The following is a 26,573-nucleotide window of genomic DNA, read 5'->3' as shown; positions in this document are numbered from 1 at the left end:
GATAAATTAGGCGCTTCGGATTAACACACACATGCTACTATATGTAAAATAACAAACAAGGACCTACTGTATAGCACAGGAAACTCTACTCAATATTCTATAATAACCTATATGGGAAAAGAATAAAAAAAGAATCAATATATGTATATGTATAACTGAATCACGATGCTGTACACTTGAAATTAACACAACATTGTAAATCAACTATACTCCAATAAGTTTTAAAAAAAATTAAAGACAAAGCGAAATATTAAAGGCAACAAGAGATGGGCTTCCCTGGTGGCGCAGTGGCTGAGAATCCGCCTGCCAATGCAGGGGACACGGGTTTGAGCCCTGGTCTGGGAAGATCCCACATGACACGGAGCAACTAACCCCGTGCACCACACAACTACTGAGCCTGCATGCTGCAACTACTGAAGCCCACACGCCTAGAGCCCATGCTCTGCAGCAAGAGAAGCCACCACAATGAGAAGCCCGTGCACCGCAACAAAGGGTAGCCCCCGCTCTCCACAACTAAAGAAGGCCCACGCACAGCAACAAAGACCCAACATAGCCAAAAAAAAAGGCAACAAATAACATACAAGGGAATCCCCATAAGGTTATCAGCTAATTTTTCAGCAAAAACTCTGCACGCCAGAAGGGAGTGGCATGATATATTTAAAGTGATGAAAGGGAAAAACCTGCAACCAAGAATACTCTACCCAGCAAGGTTCTCATTCAGCTTCAATGGAGAAATCAAAAGCTTTACAGACAAGCAAAAGCTAAGAGAATTCAGCACCACCAAACCGGATTTATAACAAATGCTAAAAGAGCTTATCTAGAGAGAAAAGAAAAGGACAAAACTAGAAGATAGAAAATCATGAATGGGAAAGCTCACCGGTAAAGGCAAACATACAGTAAAGGTAGAAAATCATCCACACAAAAATATGATTTCAAAACCAGCAATCGAGAGGAGAGTACAAATGCAGGATATTGGAAACGCATTTCAAATGAAAAAACCAGCAACTTAAAACAATCTTGTATATATATATAGACTGCTATATCAAAACCTCATGGTAACTGCAAACCAAAAATCTATATGGGAATAACCTTCTGTCTGTTTGAATTATTATTTATTTATTTTGGCCACACTACACGGCTTGCAGGATCTTAGTTCCCCAACCAGGGATTGAACCTGGGGCCATGGCAGTGAAAGTGCTGTGTCCTAACCACTGGACTGCCAGTGAACTCCCAAAGACACTTTTCCTATTTAAATCTCTTTAAAAGATAACTGACTGTTTATAAAGAAAGCAACAGTATATTGGGGATTTGTAACAAAGGCAGAAATAACTATGACAATAGCTCAAAGCCTGGGAGGAGAGAAATGAAATATGCTGTTGTAATATCAAACATGAAATGGCATAATATCACTTGAAGGTAGACTGAAAAGTTAAAACTGCATATTATAAACCCTATGGGACTTCCCTGGTGGTCCAGTGGTTAAGACTCCGGGCCTCCACTGTAGGGGGCACAGGTTTGATCCCTGGTTGGGGAACAGAGATTCCCACATGCCATGTGGCGCGGCCAAAAAAAGTGTATACCATAAACCCTAAAACAACTACTTAGGGCTTCCCTGGTGGCACAGTGGTTGAGAGTCCGCCTGCCGATGCAGGGGACACGGGTTCGTGCCCCGGTCCAGGAAGATCCCACGTGCCGTGCAGCGGCTGGGCCCGTGAGCCATGGCCACTGAGCCTGCGCGTCTGGAGCCTGTGCTCCGCAACGGGAGAAGCCACAGCAGTGAGAGGCCCGCGTACCACACACACAAAAAAACAACTACTTAAATAATACAATAAACAGTAATAACTAATAAGTCAACAAAAGAGGTACAGTGGAATTATAAAAAGTATCCAAAGGAAAGCAGAAAAAGAGAAAAAAAAAGAGAAAATTATATATTTAAACCCAATCATATCAATAATCACACTAAATGTAAATGGCCTATACACCTCGATTAAAAGACAGATTGTCTGAATAGACCCAAAACCAAGACAAAAAACAATGAAAAAAAACCCCAACTATATGCCGTCTTTGAGAAACCCACTTTAAATATATAGGTACAAATAGGAATTAAAATAAAAGGATGGAAAAGATGTACTGTGCTAACACTAAGAAAGCAGAGGACTGTTAATATTATTAAGATTGCTATATTAATATCAAAGTGTACTTCACAGCAAATATTACAAAGAATACAGAAGGTCATTTCATAATAATAAAGGGGCCAATTAAAGGCACAACTATCATAAGTATTTACACATGTAATAACAGGACTTGAAAATAATGGAACAGAAATTATAGAATTATAAGAAAAACAGACAATCCTCAATTATAATAAGAGATTTCCTGCTCCATAATATATAGAACAAGTAAACAGAAAATCAGTAAGGATATAAAGGCTTGAAAAACACTATCAACCAATGTTGACCCACCTGCCATTTATATAACATTCATCCAACCAAAACAGAATGCACATTCTTTTCAAGTACATACAGAACAATCATGGCCTGGAGAATATTCTACTGACACAAGAAGTCTCGATAAATTTTAAAAGATTCAAGTCATATAGAGTATGTTCTCTGACCACAGTGAAATTAAAAACAATAACAAAAACAAATCTGGAAAAATACAATATTTGGAAACTAGATTCCACACTAATAAATAGCCCATAAATCAAAGAAGAAATCAAAGTTTTTTAAACTGAATGAAATGAAAAGACACATCAAGTTTGTGAGATGCAGATAAAGCACTTAACAGTTATATTAAAAAAGAAGTCAGATCTCAAATCAGTGACCTCAACTTTGACCTTAAGAAACTAGGTAAAAAAAAAATTAAGCTCAAAGTAAGCAAAAGAAAGGAAGTAATAAAAATCAGAATAGGAAATCTATGAAATGGAAGCAGAAAAACAGTAATCAATGGAATCAAAGTTGATTTTCTGAGATCAATATAATTGATAAATCTCTAACCCAGTAGTTGCCCTGCTATGGCCCATAATCCAGCTACCTGCTTTTGTAAATAAAGTTTTATTCACCCATTCGTGTATTGTCCATGGCTGTGTTCACACTATAACAGCGTTGTTGAGTACAATAAGTCCCGTACAAATGAACGAGTTCCATTCCGAGAGTGAGTTCATAAGTGCAACAAAAGTTAGCCTAGGTACCCAACTAACAGAATCAGCTATATAGTACTATATAGTACTGTACTGTAACAGGTTTTCACACAAATAATACATAAAAAAACCCACAATAAAGAAAACATTTTTAATCTTACAGTACAGTGCCTTGAAAAGTACAGTAGTACAGCGCAACAGCTGGCATACAGAGGCTGGCATCGAGGGAACAGGCAAGAAGAGTTACTGACTGGAGGAGGGAGAGGAGGTGGGAGACGGTAGAGCTGAAGGATTGCCAGCAATAGGAGACACAGGGCAAGCTGCTATTTCACTCATGCCTGACGTTGATGGCACAGGTTCTGGTTCCTTGCTGGATTCAATTCTATCTACCCTCCTGAGAAAACGATCCAGTGATGTCTAGCTCCTTTTTTTCTCGTCATAGGTGACATGGTAGCACTGGATTGCACTTTGAATGGCTGCTGTAACCTTCGTGTACCGTTCTACATTCGGTTCCTGTGCCTCAAAAACTAACAGTGCCTCCTCAGATAAAGAAAATTCCCTTGCCATTTCCTGCATCATGAATCTCTTCGGTTCTTCATTTACTTCTTCCTCTTGTCTCTCTTCGACCTTTCTCTGGGCCTCCAATTCCTGGCACCTCTTAGCAGTACCAGCTACATTACTGCTGCTTTTACGTTTGCTTCTAGACCTCCTGGGCTTGAAATAAAGATACTGTACTACTGTACTCTATACAGTACTGTACAGTACACAGAAACACAGCCACTTGTAGAGGATGCACACACGTGACAATGTACGCCAGACACACGAACTAACTTACATGACTGGACACGCAAACTCACGTTCGCATCTTTGAAAGTTCACAACTTGAAGGTTGGTATGTAGGGGGCTTACTGTAGTTGAAATACACACAGTATAGCCTGTAAAACCTTAAATATTTACTATTTGGCTTTTATCAAAGAAAAATCTGGAGATCCGTGCTCTAGCCAAACACATTAGGGAAAGAGAAAAGACACAAATTATCAACAAACGAAATTAAAGAGGTGACATCACTACAAACTTTACAGATATTTTTTAAATAAGGGAATATTATGAATACCTTATGTTAATAAGTTAAACAACTTACTGAAATGGACAAATTCCTTGAAAGACACAAACCATCAAAGTTCACGGAAGAGGAAATAAATAGGGAATTCCCTGGCAGTCCAGTGGTTGGGACTTGGCGATTTCACTGCCATAAGCCTGGGTTCCATCCCCTTTTTTGAACCTACAACCCCTGCAGTGGAAGCATGGAGTCTTAATCCCTGGACCACCAGGGAAGTCCCCTTTTTCTTTATCTCAGTATAATTCAGAGTCCCGGCTGTCATGAATTAGCTGCATAGCCTACGCAAGTCACTCCTTTCCAAATATGAAATTGGGGCAATTCTTCCTACCTTTCCCACCCCCACTAGGTTGTTGAGAGAAAAACAAATGAGCTCAAAATGACCTAAGGTACTAGATGGTCCAGGGCAAAGTATGAGGTGCTGAGGGGTAATGAATAATGCTGCTAAGGTTCAACAACTCTCAGGACTGAGGCTTCTGAGGAATCTGCCTTCCTTTCTTCAGTTGGAGGCAGCCCCCAGCCCACCCCAAATCATCCCCAGAGCTGCAGCCACCTGTCAGTTTCCTCCAACTCCAGTAAAAGAGAAAACTATACCTTGAATGTCTGGCACTCTGAGAAGGATGATGCTGGATCTGCTGGGGTTCCAAGAAGCACAGAGAAAACCTAGCCCTGCTCACCTTCCCCCATTCTTCAGAGCTGACTCCAGTCCACTCTGGTCTCCCTAAAGTCTCCAAAGAGCACACAGGAGAAGGAACCACAAGACTCAGCTGAACTCCAAGTACAAACTTTATTTCTATCACAAGGATGTTAATAATTATAATAATAATAATAACAGTAAAATAAAAAGAGGGGGAGGGAGCTCTGATACTTGGTTTTCAGAGCAAGCCATGAGCTTAGGCCTCACTCCTGATTAGCGCAGAGCCCAGCATGGCCCTGGAGGGGACAGGGAGCCCCCAGCCTTTCCCATCAGAAGGCAGTGAAGGCAAAGGAGCCATGCTCCCCATCAGAAACAGAAGGCAGTGATGCCAAATGCCAAAGAAGCAGATTAAAACAAAGCCTGTACATAGTCCGCTCACCTGTGGCTCAACTCAGCTCCAAACCTCGTTCCTAACACATATTGCAACTGGCCTGAACACTTTACCAAAGCTCCTCCACGCACACCAGAGGCCCAAATTCTCGAGTGAGGATGGGCAGTACACAGGAGAGGATATCCAAAAGTTCCCCAATTTAGGCCACCACATGAAGAGCATCACCTCACTGGTGGGGACCAGGTTTCTAAAACCCTCCCTCTTTTCACCAGGACCACACAGCACCATGAAGCAGTGGTGACAGCATGTCAAAAGATGAAGCCCTGGTGGGCCGAGAGGCCGTAACTTATGCTGCCAAAAGGCAGCAGCTAAAGCTGAAACATTCTCAACAGCCCCCCTGCTAACCCTCCCTCAAACCCCCAAACTCCCACAGCACAATCTCAAAAGACACAAAATGGCCATAGCCTAGAAAAAGTTACATCTGTCAGATGGCCCCTACCCACAGAACCCAAGTGGCGGGGCTGCACCACGGCAACTTGTGCAGGAAAGATGGAACCGATGCGCAAGTTCCCTGCAGACACTGTTACTCCTCCTCCTCTTCCTCCTCTGCATCCCCAGCTCCCTGCTGCTTGGAGGGTTTTGCCTGTTGAACAATAGAACACAGACGAAGTTTACGTAGAAAGTAAGAAAGCAGCACTCCTCCTGAAGAGCGCCAGAAATGTCAGGCTTCTATGGAAACCTCCTCATCAAAAGCACAAGAACAGTCCTCAGCCACAACCGGCCTGTTGCCCAGCTGCTTCTGACTTCAAGAACCATACCAGCCCACCCACTTCTGAGTCCTCAATGAGCATTCTGGGCTGGATCCCGCTCACCTTTGCAGTTCTGCTGCGGTAGCTGGCGGTTGTGGGGGTGACCCGGGGGTTCCTGCCACCTTCACTCCTGCCACTGAAAGAGAAGGATTGGAAACTAGTTCCCAAGATGCCCCGAGCAAAAGTCAGAAAACTCAGAACAGAATAGCTGGAAACAGACAAAAGCAGCTCTCCAGTAGCAGATAAAACTAATGAATAAAAAACCACACAGGGGCTTCCCTGGTGGCGCAGTGGTTAAGAGTCCGCCTGCCGATGCGGGGGACACGGGTTCGTGCCCCGGTCCGGGAAGATCCCACATGCTGCGGAGTGGCTGGGCTCGTGAGCCGTGGCCTGCGCGTCTGGAGCCTGTGCTCCGCAACGGGAGAGGCCACAGCAGTGAGAGGCCCGCGTACTGCAAAAAAAAAAAAAAACACACAGAGCAAAGGAACATTTTGAATCAGGCCACAATACAAGCGAAGTCCACACTTCCACGTTCTCCTGAGCCACCCACAAGCTCCACTCCCAGGCCACTGATTCTCACCTTGCTCCATATCTCCCTGAAGGCCCACGGGGGAAAGAGGGCACAAGGTTTTCTGGGTAGAGACTTCGAGCGGAGTGAACCACTGGAACATGCCCAGGAGCCAGGGCCCCATTATGGCTGTTTCGATTGTGCCCCTGGATGCCCTGGCTGTCTAAGTTGTTGAGCTTCAGAGTGCGAGGAGGGCTGGGCTGGCACCCAGGTCTGAGGCCTGATGTGGATGTTGTCAGGCGGTTAGAAGTAGCCGTCATATTGTTAGCGGGTCTGCTGGCAGGGAGAGGATAGGTAGGCCCTTTGGCCATTTCCTGCTTGATGTCATCCATGTAACCAGAAGACAGGTCTCCTGAGAAGAGAAAAGAGCACCAGCTTTAGGGAAAAGGCTGCTCTTGCTGTTAGTGCTGGATTCGGAGCAGGAACAAAAGATGCTAGGTAGAAGATGACTGCCTCGCCCCTAAAGGATGCTGAAACCCATGTCTCCAGGACAGGGTTGGAAACATTAATCCACACTGTACACTTACCGCCTAAGTCCTCACTAACTAGTCAACAATGGTGTACAAGCAAACTTTGAAGAATCATTTCTAATTGGCTTTGGGCTTCTAATGGCAACTGGGTTTCAAAAGCAATTTTACTTGCCTAGTTGTGAGACTATTACATAATAAGAATACTGATAATAAGTTTGATTATCCTACTCTAGTTGAGCATATTTCAACTAGAAGCAGGGGCCCAGGGCAGCCACAGTAAGGCTGAAAATTATCTTCCAATCATCCACTAAGTGTACTGACAGGGACCAGCGGCTGAATAAGCACTGACTGATATGCATAGCTCATGGCTGTCCCCAAAGCCATTACCCTATAAAGCTACAGACCCGAGACACCTGAGTCTAACACAGGACCACAGCTAGCCCCAAGGGAGTCCCCAGTGAGCTCGTACTGTGCTTGCTAATTTGGGATGAAGGTAAAACCCATTTTAGAGTAGCAGATGAGAAGTGGGAAGCAGGCCCAAGGCAGCAGCAGACCTGCAGCCTTGGCTCATCCCTGGCTAATACCCTGGTGTCTGACACGCCTCTTGGGTAGCTCTGGTGAAGTCTGTCGAGGCTGGAGATCCTGACTAGGAATCCCCTCCGACATGTGGTTGTTTGCTGTAGCTGGGCGTTGGTCACACTGGTCCTAACAAGAAAAACCAGAATTAGTACCTCTGGACTGAGTCATTCTTCAGAGAGGGAGCAGCGGGAGGAAAGGAAGGAACAGCAGGTTGGGTGAACACACCTTATGGGGAGGCTGGTGGGGGGGGGTGTCGATGGGACAGGATGACTTTGACAACCACTGAGAGGAAGGGCCTGGGACTAAGAGAAAGCACACCTGGAACACAGCAATCATTCCAACTAGCACTGGCAGAAGCACTCTCTGATTTGTTCAGGGATGAAAGAAGGGCTGGTCCTAGGAGCCCAGAAAAGCGTGTCTACATTTTGACCACAGAGTATTTGCACCACTGCTTATTTTGTAGTCTCCCGAGGAGACAACAAGCAGTGACTTATCTACTGCTTGATCCAAAGGCAAAAGTCTCTATTACAGAAATGCAATGTGTGGTGTTCTAGCAACAGCTAGCTATAGGGCATTGATTACAGAAATGCCCCTGAAATACCTTCAGTGTTAGCTCCCACGACAAACAAGATAGGGCAGAAGACGTATCTTCCATTAAGATGCTGGCATCCTAGACTGCAAAAGCTGAAAAAGGACTTCAGATTATCTAGTTTAACTCCTTCATTTACAGATGTCCCCAGTGAGGGAATGGGACCTATCTTAGACCAACCATATGGCAAAGCTAGAATTAGATCCCAGTCTCCTGGAATGCAAGACGCAAGTGCCACCCCAACAGGGAAGAACCCACCTGGTCAAAAGTAGAAATTGTCGATGACCTCAGGGAAATGCTTTTCTAAACCCTCTGGCAAGTCCTCCATGCCTGCTTAAATGGAGTCCTGGCTCCTTGGGCCACAGCTAGTGACGGGATGGTTTCCACTGCCAGAAGGCAGAGAAAGTCCAAAGGCCTTAGGTACTTTATACCTCAGACAGCTCACAAAACAGGACATGGCCAGTATCCAGATCAGGTATGCACACAACTTAAAGGCCAAAGAGGCATTCTTGGCTCTAAAAGCCTCAGGTTCACTCAGAGGATCAACAGGATGAAAGAAGTGGACAGGTCCTCCAAGTGTTCTTACCTGGTGATGGAACAGCACCTCCTCTTCCAGCTGGACCCCACAGAATTCACAGGGGATGATGATGCTGTCCTCCACAGGAGGTGAGCTGCTCGGGCCCATCAAAGAGTCTAACTGGTTACTTGCAGCCTGCTGCATCAACTTCTGGAAGATGACATCAGGGTCCTCCACCCCTTTGGGAGAAGCATTGCCCACACTGATCGGAGGTAAGGCACATGAAGGGTTACAACTCGTCTGTCTCAAAAAACATAGGTTAAAAAAAAAAAAAGCAGAGGTTAAGGAACAAACTAAATTCTGAAAATATTTTCCAGAAGTCACAAAATCTTAATAATGTTTAATATTGGGGAGAGGGACTAAGAAGGGTCAGAGGAACACAGATGGAACACTCACTTTGCTTTCATTTTAAACATTTCTGTACTGTTTTAATTTTTTTTTACTGTGTTAATGTGATTATTCTTTTTAAATTAATTTGAAAAGATTCAAGATTTTTCCCACAGTCATACAGTAAGAGAGGCCCAAATATTCTTTGTTATCCCTATTAATGGATTTTCTCATGCTACTCCCAAACCAAATACTAGATGTATTCAGATGCTGTATTGTTCCACTTACGGGGGGAGTGCATGTTCCACCCAGAGCACAGGGACTACTTAACAGCTATGGAAGTGCCAGACTAGGCCAAACCAAATCAGAGAGTAAGTGTTGAGGGGAAAAGTAGCTCTCTCCATCAGTGGAGCCACTCTTCAAACACAAAGGCTACTCTCTAATCATTCCTAAATAGCACAAGAACCTTCAGTCATTCAAAATACCTGACACCTTTCATATACCAGGCATTAAGAGATTCCAGAAACTAAGAAAACCCAGAACCTGTTCTCAAGGAACTCAGCCGAGTGGTGCAGACCAACAGGGGATCAGCAAGACAACACCACAGGGTGAGCGTAACAGGCTAAGAGAGCTGTGGGCACAGGACTTGCGGGGAGCATGCAGGTGGGACCTCTGGCCTAGCCTTCAGAGCGTTCCACAGGCTGGTTTCCTGAAAGTCATGTCTGAACTGAGTCTATGAGTGAGGGGTGTGTTAAGGAAGCAGGGTAGCTGGCAGAAAAGTAAAGTGCAAAACAGATCCCTGACCCTCCCGGGAACCGCAAGGACTTCAGTATGGCTCCAATAAATCAAATGTACCATGAGATGAGACCAGATTACAAGATGGTCAGTAGAGATGTACACTATCACCACAGAACGGAGTCAGCAACTGGGCCTGCTGGTGTAAATGTTACTTTGCCCAAGAGGGAATGAGGCTGAGTTCTCATGCCCACATGTCAGTCACCCCAGGGTTAAAAACACAGTTGCTACTCCTATCACAGGAGTTGTATTAAAATAGTTTGCTCAAGATCTCGTGTGGCCTGCAACACCAATAGGGCCTGCACACATTCCTCCCTAAAGCTTAAAGCCCTCAGGTAATTCACAACACACCTGATGGTCAATCAGCAGTTCCTCTGGGTAGAGCTCCTCACAAAATTCACAAGGCAACATGGTCTCATCAGCTGCACCTAGGTATCAGGCCACACAGTCAGACTCGAACAAAAACAAACCTGATTCTACCTTTTATCCCCCCTAGGGGGTTTGATAGGAAAGTCTGATTTCCTTTGCAATTTCTTGGACATAGCAATTTGTGGGGCTGAAAATCCTTGAAGGGAAACTATTTAAGAGACAAACCCTAAGCAAAAAACCTGCACTACAGAAAGAGATTTACTAGTCACCATTTCCTGAGAAGCAGTAAAGTAGTAGTTTACCCACTACTCCAATTAAGAAAGAAATTTAAATGTGTCATAACCCTAGTCAGTAATCTAAAAACCTTCTGTGCATTATTTCAATCCTCAGGAAAAATGTTATGAAGTAGATCCACATGACCCTCATTTTATAGATGAAGAAACTGAGGCTTGGATATTACTGGAAGACAAATATCCTGAGAAGAAAAACCCTCCCAGCACAAAATATAACCAAAAGATGCTGAATAAAAGTAACTTAAATGAGAAAATACTGGGTTGGCCAAAAAGGTCGTTCAGGTTTTTCTGTAAGATGTTACAAAAACCCAAAAGAATGTTTTGGCCAACCCCAATAAATAAGAGTAATTTTAATCCCAGACATCCCAAAACCCAACAGCCTCAGTCAGACTGTTGAACAAGGGAGGGTGAATGATGCGAGGAGGTAAGGAAACTTGCCTAACTAAGCTTTGGCTCTACATAGAAGAGAGAAAAATCTTTACTAAGGAACAGTAACCAGAGTTTGGCCTTTATGTGGGTTTGAGTAGAGAATCTACATTTATGTTTTTACATAAATTCACATTTATGGTTTTAAGAAGCCCAGGCCAAAACTTCAATTTAAAATTATTCCAGTCAGTAGTATCCCCAGGAGCCTGCTAGAAGCATATATAAATACCCTCAGAGGAACACACCAGAAAACTTAATGTTAAAACACACACACACACGCACGCAAGCACACAGAGGGAAGTAGCAAGCCACCGTTGAGAGTCAACAGAAACAGCAAATAGCAAAAAATAGACTTTAGGTATATTTTCAGACACAACAGGAAAACAAGTATTTTTAACATGTTTAAAGATATGACAGGGACTTCCCTGGTGGTCCAGTGGTTAAGACTCTGCGCTCCCAATGCAGGGGCCTGGGTTTGATCCCTGGTCAGGGAACTAGATCCCACATGCTGCAACTAAAGATCCCACATGCCACAACTAAGACACAACTGGGCAGCATGCATGCATGCAAGAATGAATGAATAAATAAGTAAATGAATGAATGAATAAATAAAGTTGGGAAAAGCAAATGAACAAAATTAAAAAAAATTCTATCTCATGAAAAACTTTCAATTTTATATCAATTGTTTACTGTAAAACTTTAAAAAACTGTAGAGACAGAGGCTAGTGTAAACAAACATACCCCTTATGTCATTCAGAGCACCGGGACCTTCATGGGACTGGTCTGCCTCACATATGACCCTCCAGAAGTCCTGCTCTGCCAAGTTGGGGGCCTGGCCTTCATTTTGCAGACTTAGGGCCAACATGAAATCCAAGTTTGCACTGTCTTCACCACCCTCTTTGAGGGTCTGTCGGCTTCTATTCCTTTCCTGCCTTTCTTGTTCTTCCACTGGGGAAGGAAAAAAAAAGCCAGTATTCAAGAAACGTTAAAGATGGTGCCATCCCTTAGTTCAAGTCCACGCCTAGCAAATATTCAAGGTTTATAGGAATCTGTGCAGGAACAAAAGAGGCCCAGCCCTTCAGTGCTCATGGGATTCCAAATGTTAAGTCTGCCATGATAAAAGCTTCCATTATTATTCTAACTTTTATTAATAAACAGTATTAATGAGCTATAACTAAGAGATAGGCACTGTGCTAGGCATTTTATATGTATTTTCTGCATTATAGCAGGATGGCTTAAAGCATGGGGTCAGATTGCCTGAATTCAAATCCCAGCTCTACCACTGACCCACCCTCATAAAACTGTTGTGAGAACTAAATGAGTTAATACATCTAAAGCACTTTGTAAATGCCCTTAAGCACATAGGGTATACTCAGTAAGTGTCAGCTATTAACAGCATTGTCATCCATCAACCCTAACTGTCATCCAACAAAATCCAATAGCAAAGAGGTTCTGTTATTCCAATCTATAGGAAAGTTAAGTATTCTTCCTTATGTTACCCAGCTACAATCAGGTTTCTATAATTAAGATCTATTTGGCTCCAAAGCCCTGTTCCCACCAGCCCTAAGATCTCATACCATTCCAGTTTTCTAATCCCAAACACAACTCACATAGATTATTCTGAATTGGAAACTGGGCTGTCATGCTCCTTTGGTTGGTGGTTCTACTTTGGAAAAGTTCTGATTCAAAGGCTCTCAGGGGCCTTCGAGGGAGCCTCATGGGTGGGTCCAGAGCCTCAATTTGTCTGAGTTGGGATGCAATCCAGATACCATCTTGACCCCAAGAATCATCATATGCATTAGGCGGCATGGCAACCTCATCTCTCTTTTCCTCCACATCTCTCCCACAAACTTCAGGGTGAGTCTTCAGATCTTTCACCAGGACATTGCGCCCACAGTTGCCACATAACTCTGTCCGGGCACCACAGTAATCTTCATGGTCTTTCAGTTTGAGAACAGAAAGTTCCAAATCACAGTGCTGGCAAAGGGCAAGTCGTAGAGGACACTCAGTCTCCTGCAAAACAGAATAATGAGGCAGATAATATGTGAATCTAAGAGAGGCCATGTTTTAAAAAGTACAGGGCAAGGAAAGTAAAAAGTATTTACAAAAATATTCTCTTCCAACCCTAGCTTTGCCTGCCATGGTTTTCTATGTATTTAAGAGTCACCCCTTCCCTCTTTGTCCTGCCACCAAGTTCTACAAAGGAAAAGAAAGTCTTATAAGGAATCTACTCACTCAGCCACCCTACCATCGTTTTGTGCACACATTACAAAGTAACCCAAAATCCGCCAGAGAAGCCCAGGAGCAAAGAGCAAAAGCACAGCAATTCATATCTGCTTGTCAAAGCTCCCCCAGACCAATTTCCCCTTACTACTCCAATTTAAGTACCTGGCAATGAGGAAAAGGGATTGTCCTTTAGAAAGACATTGATTTTTCAAATCTGCACATTTGTATATAGCACTGGCTTTTTTTTTTAAATTTATTTATTTTATTTATTTTATTTTTGGCTGCGTTGGGTTTTTGTTGCTGTGCGTGGGCTTTCTCTAGCTGCGGCGACCGGGGGCCACTCCCTGTTGCGGTGCGCAGGCCTCTCATTGCGGTGGCTTCCCTTGTTGCGGAGCACGGGCTCTAGGCACTCAGGCTTCAGTAGTTACAGCACATGGGCTCAGTAGTTGTGGCTCACGGGCTCTAGAGCGCAGGCTCAGTAGCTGTGGCACACAGGCTTAGTTGCTCCACAGCATGTGGGATCTTCCCGGAACAGGGCCCGAACCCATGTCCCCTGCATTGACAGGCGAATTCTTAACCACTGCGCCACCAGGGAAGCCCAGCACTGGCTTTAAATTGACCAAATAAGTCAAGAATCACCAATGAAGATGACCCCAAGAATGTGAATGTATTCAGCAGATGAAGGACAAAACTTTTATACTTAATTTGAAATTGCCACTAAAGCACTAATAATTAATATTCCTTTAAAAAGATAAGAAAGAATATGTTACTATGATATGGACATTCCAAAACCTGGGAACTTAAACTCAGAACTTTCATATAACATCACTTCTAAAAGTTTAGACACTTTATAACCACTGTGTCAAAGAGCAAAATTTCTTTTCATACAAATTAAACCCAAGTTTTATTCTAAATGATACTTCAAACATTTTTCCCATTGTTTGTATATGCATGGAATATCTCTTACAGAAAACATAAGGAACTGACACAGAGTGCTTAGGAATAGAAGTGGAAGAGAGATAATTTTTTTTTTTTTTTTTTTTTTTTTTTTTGTGAGATGGAGATCTTTTATTTTTTTTTTAATTTTATTTTATTTTATTTTATTTTTTTTTAAACATCTTTATTGGGGTATAATTGCTTTACAATGGTGTGTCAGTCTCTGCTTTATAACAAAGTGAATCAGCTATACATATACATATGTTCCCATATGTCTTCCCTCTTGCGTCTCCCTCCCTCCCACTCTCCCCATCCCACCCCTCCAGGCTGTCACAAAGCACCGAGCTAATATCCCTGTGCCTTGCGGCTGCTTCCCCCCAGCTATCTACCTTACTACGTTTGTTAGTGTGTATATGTCCATGACTCTCTCTCGCCCTGTCAAAACTCACCCCTCCCCCTCCCCATACCCTCAAGTCCGTTCTCCAGTAGGTCTGCGTCTTTATTCCTATCTTACCCCTAGGTTCTTCATGACATTTTTTTCCCTTAAATTCCATATATATGTGTTAGCATACGGTATTTGTCTTTTTCTTTCTGACTTACTTCACTCTGTATGACAGACTCTAGGTCTATCCATCTCATTACAAATAGCTCAATTTCATTTCTTTTTAAGGCTGAGTAATATTCCATTGTGTATATGTGCCACATCTTCTTTATCCATTCATCCGATGATGGGCGCTTAGGTTGTTTCCATGTCCTGGCTATTGTAAATAGAGCTGCAATGAACATTTTGGTACATGACTCTTTTTGAATTTTGGTTTTCTCAGGGTATATGCCAAGTAGTGGGATTGCTGGGTCATATGGTAATTCTATTTGTAGTTTTTTAAGGAACCTCCATACTGTTCTCCACAGTGGCTGAACCAATTCACATTCCCACCAGCAGTGCAAGAGTGTCCCCTTTTCTCCACACCCTCTCCAGCATTTATTGTTTCTAGATTTTTTGATGATGGCCATTCTGACTGGTGTGAGATGATATCTCATTGTAGTTTTGATTTGCATTTCTCTAATGATTAATGATGTTGAGCATTCTTTCATGTGTTTGTTGGCATTCTGTATATCTTCTTTGGAGAAATGTCTATTTAGGTCTTCTGCCCATTTTTGGATGGGGTTGTTTGTTTTTTTGTTATTGAGCTGCATGAGCTGCTTGTAAATTTTGGAGATTAATCCTTTGTCAGTTGCTTCATTTGCAAATGTTTTCTCCCATTCTGAGGGTTGTCTTTTGGTCTTGGTTATGGTTTCCTTTGCTGTGCAAAAGCTTTGAAGTTTCATTAGGTCCCATTTGTTTATTTTTGTTTTTATTTCCATTACTCTAGGAGGTGGGTCAGAAAGGATCTTGCTGTGATTTATGTCATAGAGTGTTCTTCCTATGTTTTCTTCTAAGAGTTTGATAGTTTCTGGCCTTACATTTAGGTCTTTAATCCATTTTGAGCTTATTTTTGTGTATGGTGTTAGGGAGTGATCTAATCTCATACTTTTACATGTACCTGTCCAGTTTTCCCAGCACCATTTATTGAAGAGGCTGTCCTTGAGAGATAATTTTTATATATATGCTTTTGTGGCTTTAAAATTATATACCAGGTAGCTATAATATCAATTCAGAAAGATGTTTTTTTAAAGAAAAGTTTTATCAGATAAATGCCATTGATTTAAGTTACTCAAAAGCAAAAGAGAAAATAATTGCTGGCACACACCACATAATATAAAAGTACTTTGTTAACAACCCTAAAAATTGCTAGTAACTCACAAGAACAGCAAATAAAGTGTCAACATTTTTTTTTTAAAGGAGAATTTTTTTTTAACTCTTTAATCTGTGGTCTACAACTGTCATAGCCTGACTTGCAGGAATGTTAGGAAATACTTTGTACCTGTACCTTCATAATGATTGGTGTTATCACCATATGACTCCCAGAAATAGTTGGGAGAAAAAGGAGAAGAGAGTGACAATTGATTGGAGTTGTTTTATGCAGCAAGTAGATGTTAAGAGCCAAAGAAATACTTATTATGATTGTTAATATGACCTCAATCATAACCTCCCTTTTGCTGGTGAGGCCTAGTAAAACGTAAGTCAAATGCTTAGATAAAATAATGACAGTAAAAGTGCTAAATTATTTATGAGATGTTTATCTCTGAGCTGTGGGGTCATGAGTAGTTCTTTCTTTCTTTTTATATTTTCCAAGTTTCTACATTGAATATAAGTCACCTTTTAAAATTATAAATTAATAAGTTAATAGTATTTTTAGATACATAGAATGAAATGCACAAATCATAAGTGCATACCTTGATGAATTTTTACATACGTACACACACTCTTGCATGACCACCAACTAAATAGTTGTTGGGATTTTTAACTGGTGAATAGGCTCATTCAAAAAAAAAAGAAATACATATATATATGTATATACATGTATAGATATATACACACACACACATACTCATTCAACTACAGCCAATTTTATCTCAACTAGGCACCAAATTATATTCTCTCATCAAATGCTCTCTGAGAATTTCTTTGGGTGTAAACAGCATGTCATCCAAGTGATCAAGAAGTCGAAATGAAATTATAAGATGTAAGGCAGGCTGTATGCTAGAGGTCGTACCACACTGGCAATCCCAAGCTTGGTTTAGCACTCAAGTGAGCCTGCCAATAAACCCCAGGAGAAATGACTCGGTTCCAAAGGGAAAAAGGCTCTGAGGCTTGAGCATAAAGCACAGAAGCCATGCAGTCAAATCTGGCAGCAAACAAAGTCTCAAATAGGCTTTGAGAGGCAGTGTGCATGGAGCTGGTGGAGAACAAAGACTCCACAACACTGGCTTTCTGCTCTGCATGTGGCTCTGTAATCTCAATAGAATCGGCCCCATGGTAATTCACTGCCTTCATAGTGCAGGGCAACTAACCTCATGCTTCTTTAACTGCCTCTTCTCCAACTTCTTGTTACATTTGCAGGTCACCTAGGGTAAGAAGCAAGAATCAGTAGTTATTTGTGACAACATGCTCACTTGCTATTACACAATAGCAAGTATAATCCATTTATTAACATCTAAGTACTTGGTGGTTCACCTGACAGTGTTCTGTAGCCATGTGAGTCTCCATGTCAGATTTGGGAAATGGTTCCTTGCAGATAGGACACATACCAATGTTCCTTTGACAGTGGATCTCATGGATGGTAAAGTTAAACACAGGAATTTCTTTTTTGCTATAGAAATAGATCAGAGAAAAAGGCAAGAATTACTGACATCTATGCCCAGAGGTATCACACGGAAATCTGTCCTGTCCAATCTTTAGTCTCCATTATTTCTCTTTAGTGAGTATCTAGTGTATAAGCTCTTACGACTGTTACTACCCCTGCTTTTCAAGAATTAACTCCTGAAGGTTTTGAGTCTTCTGTGCTACACTCTGAGTTATCAGTGCTATGCACTATCTCTAAAAGCTCAGCCTCACTTTCTAGATGTCAGAGCTTATCACAACTAACAGCATGAAGTCAGATGCCAGGAAGAGCTAGCTGAGCTAGGCTTTTCCAAAACCATCCACGCTCCAAAGCACAATGATCCACTCCAGGATTATTTAAAAAACAGCCTACCATTTATTTTCACTCTCAGTCTCAGGTAGCTTTAATCTCAGTAGATTTTATTCCACTAAAAATCAAACCAAAAGGAGCAGATGCCAGCTTTGGGATCGTCAGTGGGGGAAGGGGAACTTGCCTCCTTTACGTCCAACGTGTCTTTCAAAGCAGGCTAGAGGCTAATTGGGACCAAGCTCTGTGGCTGGGTTGGTATAAACTTCACTGCAGAAATGTACAGAAATGTACTACATTGTACAGAAATGTACTACATTCACTGCAGAAATGTACAGTAATATACTACATTCACTGCAGAAATGTAGAGAAATGTACTACATTGTACAGAAATGTACAGAAATGTACTACATTCACTGCAGAAATGTACAGAAATGAAATCCTGAACCCCTCTCCCAGAGTACATATACACTCAAACTAGAGGCACGTAAAACTCAAAGGCCTTCCTTTCACTCATTTGGTTATGACCATTAGAAAGCTCCAACTTCACAGTCTAACTAAAGGATGCATTAAAAGAATGTGCCTGTAAGTATGTCACCTAGAATAAATTTTCAGAAGATAAAATACTGAACAGGATAAATACAGATAGTTACACAACAAATCTTTAATAATCCATTTTGCCTCTGAAGCTGAATACTATAGAAACCTTCTCCCACGTTAAGTTGTAGATAGCTTATTTCTTTTGTAGTTTTTATCTTCATAGTCTAAGAAACATTTCAAAGTAGGATGAATGATGTGCCTCCAGCAATAGTCATACTCCAATCTCAAAGACCAAGACACCAAAAAATGCAAATTCATTTTTATCCAAAGGTAGAACTATCAAGGCAGCTCTCATACCAAAACTGCAAGGTGATACAGAATAACAATTAAGTGTGAGAAATGGGAAGAAAACTCCAATGGATAAAGAGGGAAATTACCAATGTTTCAATACATTTAACTTCCCCTATTTCTCCAAAATTCCCAGCTTTCTAAGGAAACCACTGGTTTTAAATTAACCCAGCCTAAGTTTTTCAAAACAGTGGAATATTAAAATATATAGTGGAAGTTATCATCTAACTCTATTAAACTAATAAATATTAAAATTAGTCCCACTATTAAAGATGTTATGAAACTAGTACTCTAAAATATTGCTAGTGGTAGTATAAAACCACTACTTTTCAACAGTCTACAGGACTTCCCTGGTGGCGCAGTGGTTAAGAATCCTCCTGCCATTGCAGGGGACATGGGTTCGAGCCCTGGTCCGGGAAGATCCCACATGCCGTGAAGCAACTAAGCCCATGAGCCACAACTACTGAAGCCACCCAGGCACTGCAACGAAGAGTAGCCCCCACTCCCGGCAACTAGAGAAAGCCCGCACGCAGCATCAAAGTCCCAACACAGCTGAAAATAAATAAATTAATCAATTAACTTAAAAATAATAATTAAAAAATTTTTAAAATAAACTGTCTACAAATGCATCTCTAGGACCATAAAATTATATGCTTAAAGAGTATTTAAAGACCCTGTAATTATATGTTAAAAACCCAGGAATTATGAAGATTATCACTAGTGTCATAAAATGGTAAAAAACTGAAAACCATTAAAAATATCTAAACTCTAAGGGAACAGCTAGTTAAATATGGTACACCAACAAAATGCAGGAAGCAAAGCTGTATCCTGATTGCAAATCCTATGTGCACAAATGCCACAAAAAATTAAAGCCAGTAACTACTGCTTACAGTGCTGAGATTCTACATTCTTTTTTCATAATTTTGACAATAATTTTCTTTTAAAGTCAAGAAAATAAATGTCTACAGTTTTTATTTTACAGGGCTATTTTGACATAGAGCATTCTACATACATAATGCCACGAAAATTTTAGAATTAAAATATATTAAGGACCATAACATAAAGAAGCAAGAATCAAAAGCAGCTGTTAGGTAAGGTCACAGAGCATTTACTATTACACATTTTCACCTCTTGGGAAACCTTGAAAGAAAAAGATAAAAGCTATTTGCAACAATTACATGAAACAGTTGCCTGATGGTTTTGCTTTCTTTTTAAATTTAACTGCCAAGGTAGTTCCGCCAAATGTACTAACCAGACAAAATACCAATATACTTGCTACCTACTTACAGATAAAATCAAGACATTCTAAGTGAGATAAATGAGAACACAATTCCATTCTAGATAAAACTGCTAAAAGCCCCAAGGAAGGACTAGCCAAGTTAGAGATGAAATTTCATTTTAGATAGAAATGAATGAAAGGCAAGCCAAGGCTTTCAGAAAAATCCCCAGTAGCCTTCCAAATGCTAAACACATCGAGCCACGCAAAAATAAAAAGTCAAAGCCTTCTAACACTGAAGTTTCTGTTCCCTAGACGCAAACTCACCGGCAAACTCTCCCATCAATCGGACAATACAGTAATAAAGGAGATAACATGCAAAAAACATCTTCAATCACAACAAACTATTCTTTTTACTGGCCCAGCAGGTTTAATCGCAGCTCATATTTTGATGAGTACCTTAACTTTTCTTAAGGAACAACAGGAATATGACTCTAGAGACAACATTTTAAAACCTGGAATTTAAACAGGACTACTCAAACGGGAGGTTTGTGCTGGCTTAGTCAGCTTTCCATGCTAATCTGTTTTTCTTTAAATAAATTGCTTTGGCTTTGAATAACCTTGTTTTCATTAGCTTTCCATTAACTTACCCCCCCCACACTTTTTTTTTAAACTCCCTTAGCATAGTTATTTATTTACTGTCCTAGGTTTGAGATTCCTTCAAATTGGAGTGGACCGATAAAATAAGAATATCTTAACTGATGTTAAAGCCAATTTGTCTGTTTTCTTATAAAATCACAGTGTTTCCTTGTGAATATTTGTATCATTGATTATTACACTTTGCATCAGGAACAGTACACATAAAACCTAAACAGAGAGCTACAATAGTTTTAAAATGGCAAAAGTGATAGTAGCACAGGAGAAAAAATACCCTATAAGGCAAGACACCCTCACAGAAATAAAATCTTATTCCACGCAGGGAAAGAATATTGTGACCAGCAGTTGTTCTGATTATATCCTAATGCTGCCAAGAAGCTGAGCAGAAAGAAAAAGGCAGTAAAAAAAGAAAAATTTTTATCTGGCTCAACCTTTCAACAATCTGGGTCAAACTATTTTCCTTATCAACATCTCTGAGAACAAATGCATGGACACCAAGAGGGGAAAGTGGGGGTGGGGGTGGGGGGGAAGAATTGGGATATTGGGATTGACATGTATACACCAATATGTATAAAATAGATAACTAATATTGAACATGGGAAAAAAATAAAGAAATGATCAAAAAAAGACAACCTACTGAATGAGAGAAAATAGTTGCAAATGTATGATATCATTTATATGTGGAATCTAACAAAATATAACCAACTAGTGTATATAACAAAAAAGCAGCAGACTCACAGACACACTGAGGAAACTAGCAGTTATGAGTGGGGGGTGGGGAGGAACAATACAGGGGACAGAGAGCAGGAGGTACAAAGTATTCTAAGATGGGCTCAAGGATGTATTTTACAACACAGGGAATATAGGCAATATTTTGTATTAACTGTAAATGGAAAGTAACTTTAAAAATTGTAAAAGATAAAATAAACTTTTAATTAAAAAAAAGAAATAGATAATCTGAATAGGCCTATATCTATTAATGAAACTGAACCAATAATTAATAAGCATTCAAAACAGAAAAAAAAAAATCTCTGGACTTCCCTGGTGGCGCAGTGGTTAAGAATCTGCCCGCCAATGCAGGGGACATGGGTTCGAGCCCTGGTCCAGGAAGATTCCACATGCCGCGGAACAACTAAGCCCATGTGCCACAACTACTGAGCCTGTGTGTTGCAACTACTGAAGCCCGTGTGCCTAGAGCCCGTGCTCCGCAACAAGAGAAGCCACCGCAATGAGAAGACGGCGCACTGCAACAAAGAGTAGCCCCTGCTCACCGCAACTAGAGAAACCCCGCACACAGCAACAAAGAACCAACGCAGCCAAAATAAATAAATAAATAAAATTTTAAAAATAAATTTATTTTAAAAAAATGAGGTCTGTGACTGACTTAAAAAAAAAAACAACATCTCTCACCTTCTAACACAGTTTGGTAAGTTAAACATGGCGCAGATAGTTCTGCTTTGCTTTTTTCTTTTGCTTTCAGTAAGGGAACTTGTATATCATTGAAATACCAGGTTCTTGAGAAATCCCAACCAGGAATCGGCTGATTACTAGCTGAACTCAAGTTTCGTTTCAGTAAGAAAGAGTTGCTCTTTCTTGTCACTCTTGTCGGTTAAAAACAACAAAATAAGAAAGTTTGACATTCAAGTCTGCATCCAGTCTTTCCACTAACAGTTTTGGAATCATGAAATGATAATGATTAAACTGGACTGCTAGAAGACTTTGACTAGACTTTCTTTTTTTTTTTTTAAAGCAGTGGAACATTCCTTCAGCAAAATCCTTTATAAAAACAGTTGAGCTGGGGCTTCCCTGGTGGCGCAGTGGTTAAGAATCCGCCCGCCAGTGTAGGGGTCACGGGTTCGAGCCCTGGTCCAGGAAGATCCTGTATGTCACAGAGCAACTAAGCCCATGTGCCACAATTACTGAGCCTGCGCTCTGGAGCCCGTGAGACACAACTACTAAGCCCACGTGCCACAACTACTGAAGCCTGCGGCACCTAGAGTCCGTGCTCTACAACAAGAGAAGCCACTGCAATGAGAAGCCCACGCACCTCAACAAAGAGTAGCACCCGCTCACCACAACTAGAGAAAGCCAGTGCGCAGCAACGAAGACCCAGCGCAGCCAAGAATAAATAAGTAAATTTATATATATATATTAAAAAAAAAAAAAACAGTTGAGCTGCTCTGGTTGTACATGTAGAGCCAAGTTCACACTAAACCTTGCTCCCAATCAACCTCAAGACAGCCACTGTAGCCATTCAGGGAAATCCTTGCAACTTACTTTAAAAAACACTGCTCTAGGGCTTCCCTGGTGGCGCAGTGGTTGAGAGTCCGCCTGCTGATACAGGGGACACGAGTTTGTGCCCCGGTCCGGGATGATCCCACATGCCGTGGAGCAGCTGGGCCCGTGAGCCATGGCTGCTGAGCCTGCACATCCAGAGCCTGTGCTCCGCAACAGGAGAGGCCACAACAGTGAGAGGCCCGCGTACCGCAAAAAAAAAAAAACAAAAACAAAAACACTGCTCTAGTCCGAACATTTCATTATATTTTAAGCATCTTTTAAAAAGCAGGAACTTCCCTGGTGATCCAGTGGCTAAGACTCTGCACTCCCAATGCAGGGGGGCCTGAGTTCAATCCCTGGTCAGGGAACTGGATCCCACGTGCCGCAACTAAAGACCCTGCATGCAACAACTAAGACCCAGTGTAGCCAAATAAATAATTTTTTTTTAAAAAAAAGCAAAAAAAAGTTTAAAAGTACAATATTTTTCCAGGAAGACAAAAAATAAATTCCCTTACCTATAGGTCAGAAAAGTGAGGTTTCAAAGCAGTCAAGTGACTTGCCAAAAGTCATTAACTAATTAATGGTAGGAACCAGAGCGCTGAATCCTAGCTTCATCCCATCAGTCTAGTCATTACTCTATGCTACCTAAACCAACCATGTTGTTGAATTTCTAGAACGGGCAATTTTATCCAAAACTGTTAAAAAAGCTTTAGTCCCACATATTTGCACAATGTATTATATGGCTCCAATTTTAACCTGCCAATAAATAAACCAACTCTTAAAAGAACTGTCCTCATTCCAAGAACATTTCTTAGATTCCTTACCAGTTGTCACACAGTCGAGTGTCCTGGCCATCCAGAAATTCAGCCATCTTTAGCTGTTCCTGAAAACAACAAAGTAAGAAGTATGATCTTTCAATTTCATTTCTGCTTTAAGAATAACATGCAAAACACAAAAACAAAACAAAAAAAAACAGTGCACAGAAAATGTCACCAAAACCAGTGCATTTCATTTAATACCCAACACACTAGGGTTTTACCTTTTGATTTTTTAATTTTCATTTTAAGATAATTTGACTTGCAAAAACAGCACAAAGACTTCCCACATACCTCTCACCCAGTACATCATAAATAACCATAGTAAAATGACCAAGTGCAGGAAACTAACACTAATACAATACTAATAACTAATCTAAAATTAGTTAATTTCACAAATCATGCCATTAATGCCCTTTCTCTGGTTCAGGATGCAATCCAGAGTCACATATTGCATTTAGCTGTTATTTCTCCTTAATCTTCTTTGATCTGGGAAATTTCTTCAGTCTTTCTTTTTTTTTGTTTGTTTTTTGGTCTCGAGGCATGAAGGATCTTAGTTCCCTGACCAGGGATCGAACCTGTGCCCCCTGTAGTGGAAGCACGGAGCCCTAACCACTGGACCACCAGGGAATTCCTTCAGTCTTTCATCTTGCATAACCTTGTTAAATGAGCTGGCTAGTTATTCTGTAGAATATACTTCAGTTTGGGTTCATTTGATGTTTTCTCATGATTAATACATTTTGGACAGAAATACCATAGAAGTGATGTCGTGCTCATCTCAGTGCATTATACCAGAAAGCACATGATGTTAACAGTCTTATTATTACGGATGATGCTAACTTTTTTCATTTAGTTGAGATCGTGTCTGCCAGGTTTCACCACTGAAAATTTTTCCTTCTTTCTCAACAAGATGTCAATACAGGAAGCAAAGCCCTTGCAACTTTAATACCTGTATTTGCTTTAGATTATTCCAGCCCACTAAGGCAAGGTAAGAGCCTCGGACGAGGGAAGTGCCCGGTTTTCTAGCAACAAGGGAGTTGGGGTGACGCGCAGGGCTCGGAGTCGGACCCTCTGAGGGCCAATTCTGGTTCTGCCACTCAGCAGATGTGTGATTTAACCTCCCTGAGCCTCAGATTCCTCACGCAGACAACTGACAATATTTTAAAGAGTCACTGGGAGGAGTAAATGAGCGAATGCATGGAAGCGCTTTGGTAGAATAAGTTTCCTTCAAACCTTAGAAGGCGCCCCTTTTAGGGGTCAGCCAGCACCCCCGGGATTTCCTGTGCCCAAGGCGGTGGAGACACCACCGCAGGGTCCACACCCAGGAGGCGGCGGTTTCCAACTGCCCCCTCCCAAGGGTCGTCCGAGATGGGGAGTGGAGAGAGCACCAGCTTCACAAATAATAGTTGCCACTTACTGTGTGTTCACTGATTGCTAAACGCTTCACACGGACAGTCTTTTAATCCAGACCACAACCCTACGAGGTGAAAGCCATCATCCCCATTTCAGAGACCGCGAAAGAGGAAGTCCAGGGAGACAGCCGTCGCACAGTTGTTCCGAGTGGTGACTCGAACACAGGCCCGTCGGCCTAAAGTCCGCAGGAGGCCATCCACGACCCCTGAGGCTGGCAGCTCGGGACTCGGGCCCAGCCCCGCCCGGGGCGCGGTGCCCACGGCGGCGCTCGGAACGACGGCCGCTTCCCAGCCCCCGCGGCCAAGGCCTGGAAGGGGCGGTGCCGCCAGGGGCTGTCGAGGCTACGGTTTCACAGAAGAAAGTACGGCCTCCCATACTGGCCAGGGAAGACGCCGCGGCGCAGGCATCTTTCTCCTTACGAGAAACCCCCGCGACCCCCGGGCCCAGAAGACCCTCGCCCACACACCCCGCCCTCGGGACGCCGGCCTCCTCCCGAACTGGAGGCCGCAGGAGGCTCCCCAAGGGCTGGCCACCGCTTCTCTTACCTGGGACGAAAAGAAGGACGCCGAACCGACCAGCCAGCCAAAACACTGAGCCTCTTCAGTCGGCCCTCGCGCTGAACAACGGCCCCCGGAGCCGCCTCACCACTTCCGACCGTCTTGGAGGAGCGCGCCCATTGGCCAGGGGCGGCCCAGGCTCTCTGCCCATTGGATAGCACCATTGTCGCTCCAAGAGCCCCGCCTTCCACGCTCCGATTGGCTCCTCAGAGCTCCACGGGGGCGTGTCCCTGGAAGTCTCAACCCATGCACATCTGGAAGGAGCGGCGGAGACCGGAGCTGTGAGCTCAGGTCTGCGCCCAGCAACTGCTCCTGACACAGGCTAATCATATTTGCATGAATAATTCTGTACACACATTACTAACATGCCTTATATATTAAGATAATTAATGTTATTTGTTCTCTTGTCATGAGCCATTAATACTTATTAGTCATTCTTGTTGCTATTATAATGCCCTCGTGCGAGACATCTGCAAGACTGCCCATATTTGAGCACTTTGCTTTTTGCAGTGGAAAAGTGAGTGCCTGACACGCAGGCCTGGGTTCTAGTTTCTCCACTTACTGCCTGTATGGATTCTCTGAACTCCTCCCTCATGAATTAAAAAAAAAAAAAATAGGATAGTTAAATATAGCAGAGAACTGCTATATTTATTGCAGTTCTAATATTATTTACAATGCAACAATTTAAACTCATCATCTTTTTGCAGATTATAAATGCAAGACATTCGTGACATAGTGGTAAGCAGGAGAAGCAGGTCACAAAGCATTATTTATTTATAACAGGATAGAATGCTTAGTTTAAATAGGCACTATATTCTCTGATTCCAAAGATATAAAGTTCAAAATCAGGCAAAGTTAATCTAAGGTGAGAGAAGTTAGAATAATGGTTCCCATTTGGAGAGTATGGTCTGCAAGGAAATATGAGAAAGATTT

At 42.0% G+C, this 26,573-nt stretch overlaps 1 protein-coding gene across 2 annotated transcripts; it reads right to left on the bottom strand.

Moving 5' to 3' along the window:
- Positions 1-5,024: 5,024 nt before the first annotated feature.
- Positions 5,025-25,750, bottom strand: TRAFD1 (TRAF-type zinc finger domain containing 1). Of its 2 annotated transcripts, none has more exons than XM_032654310.1 (12): positions 25,629-25,750; positions 23,680-23,738; positions 17,364-17,499; positions 17,201-17,254; positions 12,697-13,099; positions 11,828-12,034; positions 10,350-10,426; positions 8,886-9,116; positions 7,716-7,836; positions 6,674-7,013; positions 6,157-6,229; positions 5,025-5,927 (listed from the first exon to the last, which is right to left on the bottom strand). In XM_032654310.1, exons 2-12 carry the CDS (start codon positions 23,724-23,726, stop codon positions 5,868-5,870), a joined length of 1,749 nt encoding a protein of 582 aa, XP_032510201.1. In that variant the 5' UTR covers positions 23,727-23,738; positions 25,629-25,750; the 3' UTR covers positions 5,025-5,867. The 2 variants fall into 2 exon arrangements, with proteins under 2 accessions (XP_032510201.1, XP_032510202.1); XM_032654311.1 differs by lacking the exon at positions 25,629-25,750 and adding an exon at positions 25,088-25,364 and having other exon boundaries at positions 5,035-5,927.
- Positions 25,751-26,573: the final 823 nt, after the last annotated feature.

This window comes from Phocoena sinus, chromosome 14 (genome assembly GCF_008692025.1).
Source record: "Phocoena sinus isolate mPhoSin1 chromosome 14, mPhoSin1.pri, whole genome shotgun sequence".
Classification (NCBI taxonomy): domain Eukaryota; kingdom Metazoa; phylum Chordata; class Mammalia; order Artiodactyla; family Phocoenidae; genus Phocoena; species Phocoena sinus.
The sequence above is the reverse complement of the archived record's forward strand: the minus strand, read 5'-3'. Positions and strand labels throughout refer to the sequence as shown.

Excerpts from the sequence above, each read along its gene's own strand:
- TRAFD1 (XM_032654310.1), bottom strand. The coding sequence starts at position 23,726 with ATGGCTGAATTTCTGGATGGCCAGGACACTCGACTGTGTGACAACTG. Across the intron at positions 12,035-12,696 it reads TCCAATTCAGAATAATCTAT|TGGAAGAACAAGAAAGGCAG; the intron begins GTGAGTTGTGTT and ends TTCCTTCCCCAG. Across the intron at positions 5,928-6,156 it reads ACCGCAGCAGAACTGCAAAG|GCAAAACCCTCCAAGCAGCA; the intron begins GTGAGCGGGATC and ends ATTGTTCAACAG.